Source organism: Egretta garzetta, unplaced genomic scaffold (assembly GCF_000687185.1).
Source record: "Egretta garzetta isolate BGI_Z169 unplaced genomic scaffold, ASM68718v1 scaffold30, whole genome shotgun sequence".
Taxonomy (NCBI): Eukaryota; Metazoa; Chordata; class Aves; order Pelecaniformes; family Ardeidae; genus Egretta; species Egretta garzetta.
The window spans coordinates 791,314-811,059 of record NW_009258383.1 but is presented as its reverse complement, the minus strand read 5'-3'; the positions used below and the strand labels follow the sequence as shown (position 1 = coordinate 811,059).

The 19,746-nt window shown below is 35.3% G+C and overlaps 1 protein-coding gene across 1 annotated transcript in view; it reads left to right on the top strand.

Moving 5' to 3' along the window:
- Positions 1 to 18,909, top strand: part of LOC104128773 (ATP-dependent translocase ABCB1-like) — a 35,503-nt gene extending 16,594 nt beyond the window's left edge. Inside the window, 15 exon segments of the mRNA XM_035896975.1 lie at positions 159 to 500; positions 830 to 991; positions 2,529 to 2,711; positions 3,527 to 3,673; positions 4,001 to 4,105; positions 6,071 to 6,148; positions 6,752 to 6,835; positions 7,810 to 8,013; positions 9,914 to 10,014; positions 11,810 to 11,950; positions 14,576 to 14,732; positions 15,190 to 15,387; positions 16,211 to 16,417; positions 18,156 to 18,302; positions 18,703 to 18,909. Coding sequence (XP_035752868.1) covers positions 159 to 500; positions 830 to 991; positions 2,529 to 2,711; positions 3,527 to 3,673; positions 4,001 to 4,105; positions 6,071 to 6,148; positions 6,752 to 6,835; positions 7,810 to 8,013; positions 9,914 to 10,014; positions 11,810 to 11,950; positions 14,576 to 14,732; positions 15,190 to 15,387; positions 16,211 to 16,417; positions 18,156 to 18,302; positions 18,703 to 18,909 — 2,463 coding nt within the window.
- The last annotated feature ends 837 nt before the right edge of the window (positions 18,910 to 19,746 follow it).

Genomic DNA, 19,746 nt, shown 5'->3' with positions numbered 1-19,746 from the left:
AATAATTTCTCCTAAACCTTCTTGTGCCAAAGACTTCCTTAGAAGGGATTCTCATAAACAGAGGAAGCTATGCCTGGAGCTCTGGATAAGCAGAGCTATGCAGAGCTTCCTCGTGACTTCTGAGAACGATGTTAATCTGAGTTGGTGTGCATTTGAAGAGCTATTAGAATTCCAGGGACACAAATGATTAGGCCGGTATATCCAAGTGGGTGTTTATCCCGTGGTGTTTTAGAGGAAGGAGAAGATGCTGCCTTTTCTTTACACTGCCTTTCTTTGGCGAAAGGACTGTGCCACTGAGTGTTTTGGAAATGTGTGTGGTTGTCTTGTAGAAGTTTGAAACGGTGGTTGGAGAAAGAGGGGCACAGCTGAGCGGAGGCCAGAAGCAAAGAGTAGCAATTGCCCGAGCTCTGGTTCGCAATCCTAAAATTCTTCTGCTTGATGAGGCAACATCAGCTTTGGATACTGAGAGTGAATCAGTTGTGCAGGCAGCACTGGACAAGGTCAGTAGTGTTCTAAAATGAAGCAGGTAAGCAGGAGCCTAATATTTACCTTTTTTCCAGACTTTTGTTGAAAGAGCTGCAAGAAATAAAGACCCTTAAAACATAAAAATAAAAATTTTATGGTTTTGTGTGCCACAGTGAAAGATTATCTCTAATAAAAAAATATAGTTTTGTTTTAAGCTACTCACTGAAATCTGTTTTTTAAATTTTTTGAACGTTATATTTTTCTGTGAACCATTTTAAAGTTTCCCTTAGGTCTTATTCAACTCTAACATGAACAATTTTTTAATATTCTTAGAAATACTCATATTAAATATTGTTATTTCTAGGCAAGGGAAGGACGCACCACAATTGTAGTAGCTCATCGCCTGTCAACAGTCCGAAATGCAGATCTTATAGCTGTGTTCGAAGGTGGAGTTGTCGCAGAACAAGGGAATCATTTTAAATTGCTTGAGAGAAAGGGAATCTATTACAAACTCGTTAACATGCAGGTACTTTTTTCTCCCTAGCTGTTGCCTCTTTTTATCTTTTGTGTTCCATGCCCATGGTTATTGTATGCTATCAGAAGTATGGGAAATTCTGCAGTCTATTTTGTTAACGGCAAAAAATACGTACTTTGAAATGAGAGCAGTAATTCGAGAGAGAAGACTGCTAGTTTTGATACCAGGCCTATTTAAACCCAGGATAGTACATTTTTAATCCTCTAGGGATTTATACTTAAAAGATTATTTTATGGGGTTTTTTTATGCAGTTAATGTAGAGCAGGTGACTATAGTAGTTTGCTATTCCACTGCTTGTTCTTAGCCTACAATAAAAAGTAAAATACACTAGCTGATACTGGAGGAAGAGAGCATATATATATTTTAAACTGTTTAGTTGAATTCTTGCTGAATTCCTTTCTAAAGAAAAAAAATGTTGAGGAATAGGAGAAAAAGAAAAATAATCCAGCTATGCTGAGTGCAAAAATATATACACTTTTAAAGTCATTTAGCCAGAAACAGAGACATTGGAAATTAATACAATTATCAGAAACATATTAGTTATTAAGTGAAGAACAAAACACTTTGGTACATTACAATGTCCCGTGCAATAGCCGAGCTTCACTGTAGCCTTCTGTGTCACCAGTGGTTTACTGAGTAACCACCACGCCCATTAAAGAAACTGACAGACTGAAAAGAGTAAACTAGGCCAATTAAAACATTTCTTCATGAAGTAACTGTGAGAATGCATTTGGTCACCTTAGATTTAAAGTAACTTTGTATTCAAGCAAGTGTGCTAATGGGAAAAATTAGGAAATATAAAATGGAAAGAAGATGGAAAAGAACAAAAAATTGAAAGAAAACAAAAAAATTTCTTTTTATTAGTAGTACAAATATCAGTAAGAAATAAAAAATTTTGGGGAAAAAAAGAAATACAAGATGAAGGCAACTTTGAATCCAGTCTCTATTAAATGCCTCAGTGGTGAGTAGGCATTTATTTATTCTGTCAAGGAGACTGGCAAAACTACCACCAAAAGTAGGGCTCTTTTACAGACTGTTCAGGTTTTTCAGTCAAGATCTCTTTTTGACCTGTTCCATCCTGATCTTCCTTATTACATTTAATGTCAAGAATTGTTAAGAGTGTTCTGCACTAAAGAGAGGTAATTTTTTCTCACTTCATGAATAAACAGTCTGTCCACTGAGAACTCATTCAGAAAGATCCCAAGATGAGTGCAAATGGTTTACACTTGATTTAAAACTCTGATAGGAGTTAATTCATAAAAAAAGAGCAGCTACTTCCACTCCCCTGACCTCCACTTAGTATTTTTTTGAGAGGTGGGATACTCTTATATGTGAATCAAGTTCTCGAGATAGAGCTGTACTCAAATGTAATACAGATTTTCATATCTGCTTTATAGCATTATGTATTGTTTTCCCCATATCTCTTTCCACTGAAACAAAGTTACTTTTACTTTGATTACCTCATAATTTTGAAAGTTCGAAGTAATATATGCATAATTAATCTTAGTATCATGTTCTTCCCTCTTAGGCAATAGAAGCTGAAGTTCCATCATCAGAAAAAGATGAGAATGCACTGAGTGTCAAAAAAAGTGAATCTGAGACCGAATTTGAAGAATCCTTAACAAAAGGATTGAGAAGACGATCAACTCGGAGAAGCATGAAAAAGCCAGGACTGCAAAATGATGATACTGATGAGAAAACTAGTTCACCTGTAAGTATCTGTGCAGAGCTGTTAGTGAACTTTGACTCCTTTCAACAAAGTATGTTAAAATTGTATTTATTCTCCTGCTCTAGAAAGGTACAAGAAGAAGGAGGCATTTGACAGGGGTGAAAAAACCATGAGAATTTTCTAATTCTAAGTCAGCTTTGACTGACAATATTCATACCTTGTTATTCTCACCATGAATGATTATACAAATAAAATAGGACCTTAAAAATCTATAACAAGGATGAGTTTATTCTTGAAAATCAGTTTCCTATAAAAGACATATACTTACATATATTTGCATACCATACCAACATAGTCTATACAGGTTAAAACATTCATTTTTGGATCAGGAACAGAACATCTGGCCCAACATACAACTCCTACAACAAACCTTACAAAAAACCCATACAACAAATATGACTGCATTCATATTTGCAGCAAATACTTTGCTGTTACAATTTGCTTAATGAACAATTACTTGAATTAATCTAGTCATGGATTACACACGACAATATGCCCGGAATGAATAGTTCAGTCACCATTGACCAATACCAAGAGTACTGATCAATGAAAATTATATAGATAAACTAAAATATGATGACAAGAGCTGTAGATGTATTCTAACAGCTCTTTCTTCCTTGTATTAAAATAATGAAAATAAATGTACAATCAGTTAATTATTCATGTTATTAAAAAGTATACATTTTGACTTCCCCTGAGTAGATTCTGGGAGTAGGAAATTGACTACTAATCTCTCTTTTTCTCCATATTTCTCCAAATACGTACATGTTTGTCCTAACAGAATTCCCATTTTTTAGGATGAAGAATTACCTCCAGCTTCATTTCTAAAAATTATGAAATTGAACAAAACTGAATGGCCATACTTTGTAGCTGGAACTTTATGCGCTATTATCAATGGAGCTTTACAACCTGCATTTTCAATCATATTTTCAGAAATTATAGGGGTAAGTTTGTATAAAATATGCAAAAAACTATAAAGCCCACAAAATTTATTTCTAATAAAAACAGGTCTTAAACAATCACTTCATAATGAAGCTGAGGAGCAGGTGAAGTGCTATTACAAAAATCTGAAGAATTATATGAGATTTACAAAATCCTAAAAATCTTGCTACAACCTGAAATTTGCTTGTTATACCTATAATCATATGTAACGTATGCTCAAATTTTATATGAATGCAAATGACTACCAAACATAGTTATTGAAAAATATTGAAGTATTTTAGATTATTAGTTGATTTTTAAAAAATGTTGTTTTAAATATTATTTTATAGATTTTTTCAGAAACTGACAAGACCATTTTGAGAGAAAAGAGCAACTTATATTCAGTGCTGTTTTTAGTACTTGGGATCATTTCCTTTTTTACTTTCTTTTTTCAGGTATGTTTTATTATCTTGGCTTTATTATAATTGTTCATCATGTTTTAAAAACCAGATCTGAAAGATATTAAAAATGCGTAGCTTCTTAATACATCTCCAACTCAAACCAGAACCTGCAATCATGGTTCTAGATGTGCCTTGTGCTGAATTGAATGGGTTTTGACCTAGAGCTTCTCATGTGTTAAAGTCCCTCCAACCTATTCTGACATTTTAACTTCAGAACTTCCCCGCTCCTTCAGCAGTCTAACACATCTCAGCATGAAACTGGATTCTCTCACTCTTTTTTCCATTGCCACCTAATGGCCAACACCAGCCTTTACACTATACCACTCCTTTCTCACCCTCAAGCCCTCCTATTTGAATCTGTCAGTAATTGCAAATCTACCAATCTCCTGCCTTAGCTGTCCAAGTTTTTACTCCCCTAATCCCTTCCCCATTCAAGTTTTATCTTATGTGAGTCCCTGCAAAGATTCCGAGGCCCAGTTCCTCAGGTAACACCCATCATGCTGATATTCAGCTCCTCCTGCTTAAATACTAATGGCTGAACAGTAATACCCCATCCCCTGTTCTCAGTGATCTCTATAGCCATCTCCACTTTTACAAAAAAAGTATTTTAACTTTACCTTAATTCTTATATGTATCTAACTGCTGCAGCAGTGCCACAGTAAAAAAAAAAAAAAAAAAAAAAAAAAGGTAATAATCATACAGGTGCAAACTTCAGCATTTAAATATTTTCATATAGAGTCTGGTTTATAATTTCTGAATATGTTTGTATAGTTTTATCCATTAAGTGAGCTTACACAGTGAAATAATAAAGTGCACTTGGGACAGCAGCATAAACAGTCTCTTGCAAAAACCTCCTGGTTTATTTATGGAATTGTCTTGTTGCACATGCATGCAAGAAGGCCTTGAGTGTAGAAGACTGAGTTGTAGATGGCTATAACAGGTTTGATCAATTTATAAATGTTCAGATAATGTTTTAAATATGAGTGGGAAGAGTTCATTGAGACGTAACACCCCCAAATTATTGAGAATGAAAAGGATCTAAAACATTCTTATAATGTCTTTATATAGTGCCCATTCTCTGATGTTCTTTTGTGATTTTTTCTGAGTCACATACTCGTGCAAATTTACTGAGAGTATAGGAGCACAGGAAAGATAATGATCAAAGTTAACTGAGAAATATTTGTTGATTGGAATATGCCATAACAATTTTTCTTCATATCACATAGTACAGTTGCATCTGTGGTTTGTATTTTAAGAGTATTCAATTTCACAAATGTAGATTCCAAACAATTAACATTTGTAATCACATAAAGGTGGTAGTGAGCTAAACAAAGCTAATTATAAACACTGATCTCATACTAAAATGTAGGAAGAGTGTATCTATCTTCCCAAAATTATAACCAGCACATTCCTTTTCGTATCTTGTTAAACTGATTCATATATCTGCCTAAAAATACGTTCAATTAATTATAAAACATCACTTATGTATTACTGCTGATAGCCATGTCACTTTGTGTTAGGATCCCAGGGAAGCAATCTTAATTCCCTTGGAGTCAAAGGGAAATTTGCGTTTGACTTCAATGAACCCAGACTGCCTTATGAAGAATTTAGCTTGAAACGAGTGGCCTAAAAGCCACTTGTTTAAATCTGACTTAGCTCAACTCAGATAAAAATTAAGTCAAAGGGTTGATTAGTGATCTTTTCATTGAAGCATGCTGGTGAAGCAGTGCTGGGAAACAGCTATGCTTTATATATATTTCTGAAAAACAGTATTTGAATGTCTGTACTGTGAACCTACTAGAATTTATGAATATTAAACCTGGTTTTGCATTTGCTTTGTGCAGTCAGGACTGCAATATTTTGTACTTTGACATTGTAGAGACAATGTATCTAAAATATTTATTGAATAAACACAAAAACCATAATCATATGCTAAGCATTGTACATTCTCTCAAACAGGGTTTCACATTTGGCAAAGCTGGAGAAATTCTTACAATGAGGCTTCGATTCATGGCATTTAAAGCAATGCTTAGACAGGTAAATATAATAAATATTTTGATTTCCAGGGTTTTAAAAAGAATTAATTGCATAGATATAACAAAATAACTGTATTCTACATTATTCTATCATATTATGACTTGTCTACAGAGAATATTCTTTAAATCAGTCTAGAAACCAATCTTCTCAGTTACATATGGTTAAGCAAAGTATTCTTAGAGGGAGAATCTTAAATCAATACAGGTACAAGAGCTTTTTATGTACTCCTTGCAAGGACTTAGATTTACAGCCAAGTTACTACGGCCTGACAAGTTGATGTGCACCAGCAGCATCTCATTACCTGTTCATTCACCTACTTTGCTTTCTTGGCGCAATTTCTCCCCTAAAGAAATGCAATGCAGTGCAGCTTACATTGTAACTCTCACTTCGAATGTCTGATCATCCACAGCCATATACTTTTTTCTAAAAATATTCATTTTGCAATGAAGGAATTAGACTTAATTAAACATGCAGAACCGATGCATTGCCACATACATGCTCTTCTGACACTGAACTCAGTTATATTAGATAGACCTCAGTTTACCTTTGCAGATTATATGAAATGTCCAAAAACTGTCCTAAGAAAAATGTTTCTTATTGTAGGACATGGGCTGGTTTGATAATTCTAAAAATAGCACTGGAGCATTAACTACAAGACTTGCTAATGATGCCTCACAAGTGAAAGGAGTAAGTAAAATTTTGGTGTGGAATTTTTCATATTTGGTTTAGTGTGTAGTAAAGTTACAGCTTGGATTTGACTGGTTGGATAACAGCCTTGACTTTGATAACTAGAATTTACTATAAAATGATAGCTGGTATAGAATGCACTGATGTGTTTTATAACAATGATGGTAATATATGTTTACAAAATAATTTCCAAGTAAACCTTTTTTAAAGTTTACTACTGTCCTGTATTATGATCTTCATTATTAAACAAATTCATTGGGAATCTCTTTATCTAAGAAGTCTGTTTAGAGATATCTTATTTACCTGAATATATGCAACTAAATTTGTTCAGTTTATGACCTCCTACTATTTTTTTGATAGTACAGATTCCTTATATGAAAAAAAAAATTAGACATAGTAGCAATAGACTTGGTTTGCCTTGTTACTTTTTGGAGATTCTTCAGCAGTCATTTGTGGACTTTCAGGTGTCTGTAATATTAAGCTAAAGAGTACTGAATGTAATTATTCATGTATGCTTAAGTAAATTTTTACTGCAGAATGAAGTTATGTGCTTTTTTCTGAACTGAGGAATTATGTAGTATCTTTGGCTTTATAAGTTAAACATTTAATTTTCTTCATTGGACTCCGTGTGATGACTTATGAAGCTAGCTGCATGATCTACAAAGTATGACAGTTTTTAATGTTTAGCTGTAAATGTATATACGCGATGTGCTTAATGTCTGTTCAGCTTCAAGAGCATAACTGAGAAATTGCAGTGCAAATTTAAGTAATCAGAATATGGGGAGAGAAGAATGAAATGTGGTCTAGATAATATTTTAGAAAATCACTTAAGGAACTCCCATTTTGAAAAATAGCAAAAGTGAGTTAAGACTTTCTAAACAGTGTTTTGAGAATCAGGAATATTATAGGTGAAAATGCTTTCCTTATTTAAGATGCAGTTTCTTCAGCAAGAAATGTCTTTTTTCTTCCTCCAGGCGACTGGTGTCAGACTGGCATTAATTGCCCAAAACATAGCTAACCTGGGGACTGGAATTATTATATCATTAATTTATGGCTGGCAGCTGACCCTGCTACTTTTAGCTGTTGTGCCAATCATTGCAGTGGCAGGAATGATTGAAATGAAGATGTTGGCTGGGCATGCTAAAAAAGATAAAAAAGAGCTGGAAGCTGCAGGAAAGGTGAGTCTAGAGAATTTTATATCTGTTTCTGTGTAATGTATAAAGTCATGTTTACCAAAGCATTGTTGATGGATGAATTGCTTCCAAATATAGAACATATAATATTTCACTTCCAGAGACAGCCAGACTCTATGTAGTTACACTAGTAGACATACAGAGCATAACACCTCTTCAATAATAACTGAAGACTTAGGTTATTAACTGATATTTATTTTAATAACTGATAAACCCCAGAATGTGCTAAGCACTATTCAGGCACATTTTTTTATCCTCTTCTGATCATCTCTATTTTCCTTATTTTGCAACCTTCTTCATTTTGACATTCTCTTTTTTCTTTTTGGTCATCCCTTTTTAGCATGTGATCTGTCTTACATATATTATACTGCTCTTTTTTTTCCTCTTTCATCTTATTAGTGTTTGCAGGGATAATATATATATATCCACTGGTTTCTGAGTCTATTTGCCATTCCTTTATTTCTTGAATGGAAAAGAAAGGCGAGAACTGAAAAACAAGAAGGCTAGATTCTTGTTTAAGAAATTAGACTAAGGCATTTAATGTCACTTCATTCCAAAAATCCTTTTGGGACAGAACAATTATTTCACCACTTCTACCCCATGGCCAATTCTGGTTATTCAGATGAAAATTTCACTCATTCTTGAGTCTTTTGTCTAGATATACTTTCGTTTGGTTATATTTTCCTTACTTTATGGTCTTTCTTAAACTAAAAGCATGAAGTATGAAATGTATGTTTCAGCAAAATATCTTAAAGCCTTGAGGGTCTTTTGTAGACAAGGTCTACAAAAGTCTAGCTACATTACTGTATACTTTCTTGTACATACAGTTTGCTGAGTTATAAACAGACTTATTACTGTGCATTTGTACAGTATCTATGCTCAGAAGTGAATTCTCCTGCTAAATACCCATCCTTAGAAATGAGACTGGTTGGCCACTGAATAGAGCCTAGATATAGGTGTTCAACACTATTTGAGATGCATTAGGAAATTGAAAACATCCATCTCTATAGGACTGTCAGGTATAATACAGTACATGTGGGAATCCCTGCCCTCCCAGAGCAACAGCAGCTGAGGCCAAGTGGAATACCCCACATATCACAAATTGCACCAGAGGCAATGTGGAGATCATGGACTCAGGCCCGGTGTTTCAACCAGCGGTGAACAGAGGGATTCAGCACTAGTCCTAGTGTCTAAAGAGGTGTGATTTTTCCAGGTGTCTTCTGTTGGCAGTTTCTAAGCATCGTCCTCTTCTACATGCATATGGACTGAAGCAACCATACAGGCTGCTAGCATCACTGTGTGGTCATTGAGGAAGACTTTATGGGCAGCTATAGACTTAAGAGCCCTTATATAAAAGCCCTGAATCAGTCACTCCCACATAGGCATGTATCTGCTGCCTTCAAATGTCCCTAGGTACCTTTGTGTGTGCAAATGACTCATGTCTAAAGAATCTGCAAGCTTAAAGAAGGTATTATTGATCAGATCAAATATTTACTGCTGAGATCTAAGTTAGGCTCTAGGCACGTAAGTAACCCGGACATTCTGATTATAAACGCAAACTCAGGGGACTGGAAGTTGAATGCTAAACTGCCCTTTCTCTTATTGAGTATCTTCTCCATAATTGTCACTGCTGTCTGATGGTTTTTTACCACTTATTTAGAGGACATTAAAGAGGTCTTAACAGAAAATTCCGAGAATCATCAGAAAATCTCACTGTCATAAAAAGAAAAATGTAAAATGCTTACTTTTGATATCAAAGGTCCGTGATTGTAATAATTATAAAAACTTACAAATTACATTCCAGCAGACTGTGTTTATTCATTTAAAACAAGGAATTGCAAAAAAATCTTAACTTTTGATTAAAACATTCATGTTTCTATTGCAGATTGCCACAGAAGCCATAGAAAATATTAGAACGGTTGTTAGTTTGACCCGAGAAAGAAAATTTGAGTTGATGTACGGAGAACATTTGCTTGTACCATACAGGTATAATAAAAATAACTAAGCTAAAAAAAAAACTGTGTTTAAATTATAGAATTAATTACAAGCATTTGCTTGGACTAACATTGATTTTTCTTGTTAGCATGCATGAACTAATGTATAATATAATTTCCACAGAATTAATGTAAATATTTTGCATATTTTTTATTAACAAATGCAACCACCAGTCAACATTTTTATTCTTTGATTTAATTAATTTTCTGTGATAATACTGATTGCAATATCTTCTATTGCAATGTCACTTGGTTTGCAAAAATGTTAGTTTTACGTGAGCTTCGGAAGTCATTTAATCTAACCTCCCACCTGAAGTGTTCCAGATATTTAATTAAAAACTTTTTAATGTAAGTTGAATATTGAATTAAGCCATTTTTGAAAGTATGAGTAGGGTTGCAAACATTTTAATAATTACTTATTGGTTTGTGACTGAAAAAAAGAGGACTAGAAATCTGCCTGGACTAAATCAAAATTAGGAAGTCTTAAAGTGAAAAACTAAAAAGATACTGTCAATTAAAGTTTTATTTGTTCTAGAACAAAATGTTTCATTTTCAGACATCCATGAGAAAAGTAAAGGAAATGACAGCATATGTAGACAGATATGATGGGAGACAGGTGGGGGTGCTGCTATTAGATCCACCATAATAATTGAGTGGTTAGAGCACAGCGCAGGATGTAAAAGATATTACTTCATCTTTTTTCTCAGGCTGATAGGTTTTGAGTCCATATCTCACAACTTGCAGGACAGTGCCTAACCATGCTCAGGGCTGACATTGATGGGATTGCTCCGAGACCTTCATCTTAATGTTGTTCTAGTATAAATAAGAATTTATTGCCCTATGAGTCGGTTTGTCTGGAAGAGATAGGACATGTGTTTTTCAGTTAATGTTTCAGTGCATGCTAAATGACTAATTAGGCAAAGAGTTTCTATTTTATACAAGTTGAGCTTAAGCCTTCTGTTAAACTGGATTAATGCACAAATCAGCTATGTAGAAGAGAAATCACAACAGCCTAGTAATCAAAAAAAAAAAAAAGCACACTTGTGAATCTGTTTGTTTTGCTTTTTTTCCAGAAGGAACCATAGAGTTGTGACTTAATAATAGCATCAATAAAATTAAAATGTTTTATTTCTTTTTTCTGGTGTCATTCACAGTTACAGAAAATTTTCTCTCTGCCTTGCTTTTAGTTATAGGCATAGTTTTATCATCCAAAATCAAATTTCTGCATCATACATGCAGGCTTAATCTTATTTGAGAGAGGAATTTTGACTGATTAAATTGAAAAGAAACAGATTCTTGAGTGTATGATATTGAACTGTTTAATATCTTTGTTATTTGGTTAACATAAAATTGCAAGTAAAGAAAAAATGACACAAAAACTTGGCTTTGTCTGAAGGTGAGCTAACAGTTTTGCTCTTTTTTCTTATGTGATGCAGTAGTACAATTTCAAATGTGTTATTTACATCTTCAAAGTGGTAATCATGGACTGAACTGTAAAGTGTTTTAACACTCAAACTATGAGATGGTAAGATGGTAATAATTATACATAGCAGCTAAGGTGTCAATTTTTTCTGCACCCATATTCCAAGCTGTTCTTGGAAGTAAATAAAATTCTGGAAACAAAACTAACTTTCTCTTGGACACAGTCTAATAGGAGACAAGGGATTGTGTTGTTTAAGCATGAGTACATTTCCTATCCATAACAGTATTATCTGAAGTCAATTAATTGTTTTTTGCATACTAGGATGATTGCACATTTTTGTGAAAATATGCATTTGTTCTTGCAGAAATTCTGTGAAGAAGGCACATATATTTGGATTTTGTTTTGCCCTTTCACAAGCAATTATGTTCTTTACCTATGCTGGCTGTTTCCGGTTTGGTGCCTATTTAGTGGTAAATGGACACATGGAGTATAAAAGCGTGTTTTTGTAAGTATCTCTTTTACAATCTTTTTTATGTCAGTCCACACAAAAGTCTTTGTTTACTGCTAGAGATATCATGAATCCATTGGGTAAGCTATGAGGAAACAGGCAAATTCTTCTTCTGTACTTAAATATAAAGAAAGCATATTACAAAGTGGAGGCTCTAGATGAGTACAAAGTCCGAGCTGTTCAGATAGGCCTGATTTTGGATTTCCTTTTCTGTATTTATTTAGTACTATTATGTTTTCCAGAGGTTGAAAGAGTATCCTACTTATATCACTTTCTCACCAGTCTTATTTGTCATGTATGTTGTGGTTTAACCTGTCAGGCAGCTGAACACCATGCAGCCGCTCGCTTACTCCTCTCAGTGGGATGGGGGAGAGAATCAGAAAAAAAGTAAAACACGTGGGTTGAAATAAAAGACAATTTAATAAAACAGCAGAGGAAAAGAATAACAATATCAGTAGAATATACAAAATATACCAGACAAGTGATGCACAATGTAGTTTCTCACCACCTGCTGACTGATGCCCAGCCTGGGCCCAAGCACTGATCACTGCCTCCCAGACAACTCCCCTCAGTTTATATACTGAGCATGACGTCCTATGGTCTGGAATAGCCCTGTGGCCAGTTGGGGTCAGCTGTCCTGGCTGTGCCCCCTCCCAGCTTCTTGTGCCCCTGGCAGAGCAGGGGAAGCTGAAAAAGTCCTTGACTACTATAAACACCACTTAGCAACAACTAGAACGTCAATGTGTTATCAACATTTTTCTCATACTAGATCAAAAACACAGCACTATGCCAGCTACTAGGAAGAAAATTAACTCTGTCCCAGCCGAAACCAGGACAGTGTAGCTGTGAGGTGCTCTATACATTCTACAAAAAACATAGTTGTGCTTGTTTATTGAAGTGTAATAATATTGTAAAAATCTTTTTAATGGTAGGTCACCAGCATCTTTGTTATTTCTATGTCAGGTTTATTCATTGAAATTTGAAATCTTCTCTAAAGTACATGTTAAAAATTGGAGGACAGGATTCCATAATGTATATGCTGTTCACTGTAAGTGAAGGATAACTAAATTATTTTAGATGACAATTTGATAAGAAGCTTGTTCACTTGAACCAATTTTGTTTGGGAAATGAAAGTATGAACCATGAATGTAAGAACAGTATGTAGAGCACTAGAGATACCCATAGTCAGGTGGAGCATTTTATTTTTAATTTAGACAGGTACTGCAGATAAAATGTTATTCTAATTTGCAGTATTCTCAGAAGATGTATCCATTGCAATCTGAAATTATGCAGGAATAGTACAATTATTTGTCTCTAAGGGTACTTTATAGGCTTTTAAGGGCAGAAACTGTACAAAAATTAAAGGAATTATTTTGAAATTAGAAATATTCCTTAGCTTCTTACTTTGATATTTTGGGTTTATAATCACTTTTTATCCAATCATTTGGAATAATACCTAAAAGCCCCTATCATAACCCAAGTCCCATTCTTCTAGATCATATATAAACTCAGAAAAAATATAATTTATAATTTAAGAGGCAACAGCTCAATACAGGCCTATGGAAACAAGTATGAAAAGAATGAGATTCTACCAGTATGGGTATCAGTGACCTCAATACCTAAGAAAAGGTCAATCATAACAATTTTTTGTTGGCAACCTGATTAAAGACAGTTAACACAGCTCATTTTGATTGGAAGATGTTGGAAAGTGTCTGCATCCCAGCTGCTAGCTGAACATCTCTAGCCTGCCAGGGGAGTGACCTTCCGGTGTCTCAGTTCCAGATTTGGAAGGAATTGTGTGACCTAAAGCTGTGTGAGCCCTTCTAGGCTGTTCAAATGCAGAGTAAAACAGATTAGTTTATATAGCTCTGAAGTTAAAAGATAAAATTTAATATAAATGAATTTATTTTACTTTGCCTTAAAACAGGCTAAGAGGTTTTATATGTCAATTGTCATTTCTCTGTGATGAGTAATCCTATGTTGTGTGGCAGTAATTAATAGCTGAGGACAGCACATTCTTAAACTATTCTAATGTAGCCTGTAAAGATAGATCTAGACTCACCATAAACCAATAATAGCGTAGTTTTCCACCTTTCTTCAGTGTTGTGAACCCTTCAATTTTTTTCCAGCAGAGCTGTGATAGCAAATTAAATCATTATTGCTACCTTGTTACAGGCTTGATTTCTTCTTTTCACTGATGCTTTAAAAATGAATCACTGACTCCCTGAGGTCATTGAACCATAGAGAGGAAACCACAGCAATAGTAGAACAGGATTAGAGTAATGATTTTACCATCCATTGACCACTTTTCTCCTAGCCCCAGTTGAGACTTAATATAGTTAACCAGTATTAATAATTAAAGAAATTGGTGTTAATAAGTAATGAAAACATTGAATTTGGAATGGAAGCTTGTTTACCTCACTTCATTAGAAGAGGATAAAAACAAATTTCTGGAGCTAAATGAGTAAGTAAAGCAATAATAGTTGGTTATTATTTTATTATTTTTAAACTTAGTCCCCCTTTTTTTCTCTGTGTAAAAGAAAAAGTTGACTGCAGCCCCATTTCCATTGTCTTTTTCTTCATTGTCTATTTATTAATTTTTTTTCCTGATTTCTTTTATAGAGTGTTTTCAGCTGTTGTATTTGGTGCAATGGTATTGGGACAAAGCAGCTCTTTTGCTCCAGACTATGCCAAAGCCAAGATATCAGCAGCCCATTTGTTTCTGTTGTTTGAAAGAGTACCCTCAATAGATAGTTACAGCGAGGAAGGAGAGAAGCCTGTAAGTAAGCCCTGTGTAATGGGCGATATTATTTACTGGCAATGTGGACAGTACTCTTCTCACTTCCTTGAAACTGATTTTTCCTCTCTCTGTGATTACTTCCTTATCTCAGTGTAGTCTCAACACTTTATCCAAACACAATACGGACCAAGTTCTTTATTGTGAGTCCAGCTTTTGGCCACGTTGTCTAAAGGTTATTTGTTTGGAAAATCTGGTTAAGGTAAAACTTGTGTGGAATTTAACCAGCAGAATTACAAGCATTTTCAAAATAGTTGAGTGCTGTACTTAGATTTTATAGCTTCACAAAGGTTCAGACCACAGAGTTAAAGTCAGAATTCCAGCAAATGCAAAACCCTGTTGATTTCAGTGGGGAAATAAAAAAATACTTCTGCAATTCTATGTACATCATCTATCAAATTATCTTAAATATGTAACAGTGATGCTATTTCAATTACAGGAAACATTTGGGGGAAACATTACGATCAAAAATGTGGCATTTAACTACCCAAACCGACCAGAGGACAAAATCCTCCAAGGTTTCAATCTAAAAGTAGAAAAGGGACAAACTCTGGCTCTTGTTGGTAGCAGTGGCTGTGGAAAGAGCACTGTTGTTCAGCTGCTTGAGAGATTTTATGATCCACTTGATGGAGAAATGGTAAGTATTTTTGTAAGACCATGTCAACATGCTAAGCGAGGGTGTGCTTATTTGGTTTTATGTGATATGATAAAGCATAATAGATGTTTCTAATTTTATTTTTTAAATACTTTTATTCTTAAAGACCAAGCAGTAGCTCATCATTCCTTATGTAAATGCAATGAATAGTATAATGGAAAAAGTCACGGTTTCCCACATTATAATGAATTAATGAAACAAGATCTGTGTGGTAAAAATATGCTGATCCACAGCCTAATGAATTCAGAGCAAATTTCCTGAGGTTTTTGTGTTAAGAACACATTGAAGTTATGAAATATACATATCTACTTCTGTATAATGTAGTAATAGAATTTGCCATCTATGTTTTCCTAAAACAGTGAACACTGAAAAAAATAATTTTTATTATAATTTTTACTTGTCAGAGACATCTTTTAGAGTATCTTTCTGTTCCTTCAGTGGGAATATATATGCAAAATAGAGGAATTTTTTCCCACCAAAGAAAGAAATGAAAGAACTTTACCCAAAGTTCTTTGAAGTTGCCTCAGCATAACTTGTCGTCCACTGTCTTCCAAATATTGATGAAATCTTGAAGCAAAGAAAAGGACTGAGGCAGCAGAAGGGACTGTCCTCGCTTTTATATAATAGCCCTTAGAAAATTTTGAAACACACTGAAGAAGGAGGGGATGGGATTATGTGAAATTTCAATATGGTATCTCTAAGGATAAAAGAGCTGCAACTGCACAACTTCTGTCTGTGAATTTACAGTAAGTCTCAAATACACATATAGCCATGTGTGTGAAATCTAAAATGTTTGGTTTCTCAGCTTTTTGATGGCAAAAATGCAAAGACACTAAATATCCAGTGGCTGAGAGCTCAGATTGGTATCGTCTCACAAGAACCAATGCTGTTTGACTGCACTATTGCTGAAAACATCGCGTATGGAGATAACAGTCGGCAGGTGTCACATGAGGAAATTGTTAATGCAGCAAAAGAAGCCAATATTCATTCCTTCATTGACTCTCTGCCAGACGTAAGTTATTTCTTTTCTCTCCCACTCAGAACTGAAGGTAACCTACTGTGGCAGTGAAAAATTGTGTCCATTTATGATTCCCTGGGGTACAATAATTAATTTCTGAATTGTGCTTACCATACTTATTTTTACTCTGGGAGACTCCATTGCCAGGTGGAGAGCTGAACATTTAAGATATCAGGGAAGAAAATCCACAACTATAACTAATCGAGAGCTGGAAGTGTGGGGTGGGCTTTTTTGAGTTAAACATTCTTTTTAAGCTCCTATTTATCTCAAGCATATGTAAAAGACTCTGCTAGACTGACAAGTTTCTTACGCATGTCTTCCAGTTATACCTAGTCAGAAATTAATTTTCTAGTATTCCTACAGTTCAAAAATTACTAAGAAAGCTTTTCATATATATATCTGACCAACACATAATAATGCAAGAATGAACATCTTGGGTCAGATGAAAGGTCTGCCACGCGCAAAATCTTGTCCCAGGCCCTGACCAGCAAGACGTATTTACAAATAAGTGTTCAAAAAGGCTAAACATTTAATCAGTTTCCCCTGAATTCTCATCTAACTGCATAATTTGTGACTCAGGAACTTCCTAAGATAGAAATCATAGAATCGTTTAGGTTGGAAAAGACCTTTCAGATCATCAAGTCCAACCATTACCTTAACCCTGCCATCCCACCACTAAACCATATCCCTAGGCACCTCATCTACCCGTCTTTTAAATACCTCCAGGGATGGGGACTCCACCACTTCCCTGGGCGGCCTGTTCCGATGCTTGACAACCCTTTCAGTGAAGACATCTTTTCTAATATCCAATCTAAACCTCCCCTGGGGCAACTTTATTATTTAATAGTTGTGGATGGATTTTTCTTCTGTTTGACAAATCAATTTCTAATCTATGTCAACTTGTATCCAAAACTTCCTGAAGCAAGGAAGTTGCCAGCTTCGTTCTATGTTGTATATATTCAGATTAATTTCAGGCTTTTAAGCTGCTTTTTGCATTTCTTGAAAAAATGTAAAGACCAAAGCTGCGATTTTTCCAGACCATGTTTGATTTCTAATGACTTGTCAAGATCTGCTCTTTCCAAAACTTTGTAGAGAAATCTTATGATATATAATGATGTCTCATAAAACTTTGGTGCTTTTTGCAACGAAATATATAATACCTCAAAGACTACTGTGGCCTACGCATCAGTTTGGCCAGACACCTGACTGGTCCACCTTAACTGACATAACTAAATTAAAAGCATAACTGTTCAAAACTGTAGTATAGATATAGATAAAGTGTGTAATTGGCTATATATAGATATAGTATATAGTTTGGCCTGAAACTGATACATCTTATACATTGCTATTTTTTTCTTCAGGAAAAAAAATGTGGGTAGAATAACTGATTCATTAGGATGCTAGCTTGAAGTGTTTAAGGTCAGGGTTTGATACCCAATATTGTCAGAGACTTTCACTGAGCTGGTATTCTGTCTCCTGATTGAGAATAATGTGGCCTTCAAACCTTAGAGGGGTTGTTGCTTTGAATTTATTAAATGCTGGATGCTACAAAGAAGCCCCCTAGTGAAAGATCTATAGATCTGTAGCAGATAGCAGCTCTGGTTCTCTGTTTTCAGAGATCTATCAGCGTGGAACATGCAGTTTATGGATGGCTGTTGTCAGGGTCAATATGCTTAAATATACTTCAGAATCAATTTGCATTCATAATCTGCACTTAATATATTGTTTCTAGAAATACAATACCCGCGTAGGAGACAAGGGAACTCAGCTTTCTGGTGGTCAGAAACAACGTATTGCTATTGCCCGAGCTCTTGTACGTCAGCCCCAAATTCTGCTGCTGGATGAAGCTACATCTGCCTTAGATACGGAAAGTGAAAAGGTAACTTGGTTGTGAGCCAGGAGTCCGGAATCAAAATCTGTGTTTATTCCTGTTAAGATTATTGTTTTCACTCCCACAGATTAAAGCCCAAAGCTGGAAATATGGTGTTTTATGCAAATTACATGTTTATGTTAATAACAGACAAATATATTCTTGTTCTCCTACCATGCATCTCAGTAACAAGCCTGGTTCCGCCTCATCTTTTTAGCTATCACGGCATCATGTGCTATGACAGCTTGGACTCCTTACCAACACAGGCTAATTCTAAAACAGGAGGCTAAAGCCACAGATATTCCCTTTCCCTCACCGTCACATTACAGTTTATTTCACAGATGGCAATTGAGGTATATCTTACAACAATTGCCAGAATAGTTCACCTTTTGGTTTGTTCATTGTGCAGATTGTTCAGGAAGCGCTGGATAAAGCCAGAGAAGGTCGCACCTGCATCGTGATAGCTCACCGCCTCTCCACCATCCAAAATGCTGACAAGATTGCCGTGGTCCAGAACGGCAAGGTTGTAGAACAAGGAACCCATCAGCAGCTCCTGGCTGAAAAAGGCATCTACTATTCTCTGGTCAATGTTCAAAGTGGGTCATGCAACATGTAAATTAAAGGCAGTACTTATCTCTGAATTGTCACTGTAATTATTTCAATACTGCTATTTTTGTCACTGTAATTATTTCAGTATCAATAGTCAATTTTGATACTTTTGGTTTTCCTCTTTCCTTTCATAAGTCTTATGAAAACAAGAAATACTAAGTAAATATGTACCAGTTTCTCCCTACTAGTTTGCATTATTCAATCCGCTCTACTATGTGGCCAAAGCAGAGGCCTACTGCATTTCATGAAAGCGGAAGCATGCTAAGCCAAATGTAATGAATATTAGCTTGCTTTGAACTCTGTCAAAATCACACTAATCAGGCATGCCTGATAAACAACCTGTAAACATTTTCATGCTCAGTAAAAATAGTTTTGCTATTGCCAGAAACAAACCTCAAGCCTTATCCTCACCGTGCCTGTATAAGGCACGCTCAGTCGTGGCATATTAGGCTTGTTACCAACTTGTTATGAGAACTTGAAGGTCACCTGGAGCTTGATGCCAGATGTCTCTTGTTATGATGTGGACTTTCAGCCTGGGATGCCAGCAAAGGCCTTGAAAATACAGTTGCAGGCTGAAAACAAAGGTCTCAGAACTGTAAGTATTTTATTGATGGTCAGTTACTGATCATTGAAGAGGTGCAACCCTAAGAGCTGGGAAAAGACTGCTTTAAATATAACACAGAAAAGAAGCAGCAGATAAGAAAAAACCCACAACTGATGGGCAAGGCAAGGCACCTGCTGCATGGTGGGAAAGTAGTATCTGCAACTCTCCCCAAGTCCTGAGGGACTGAGGTCAAGGGCTAAGAACTCTCTAAAGACTGCAATATTTTATAAAAGGTGAAAA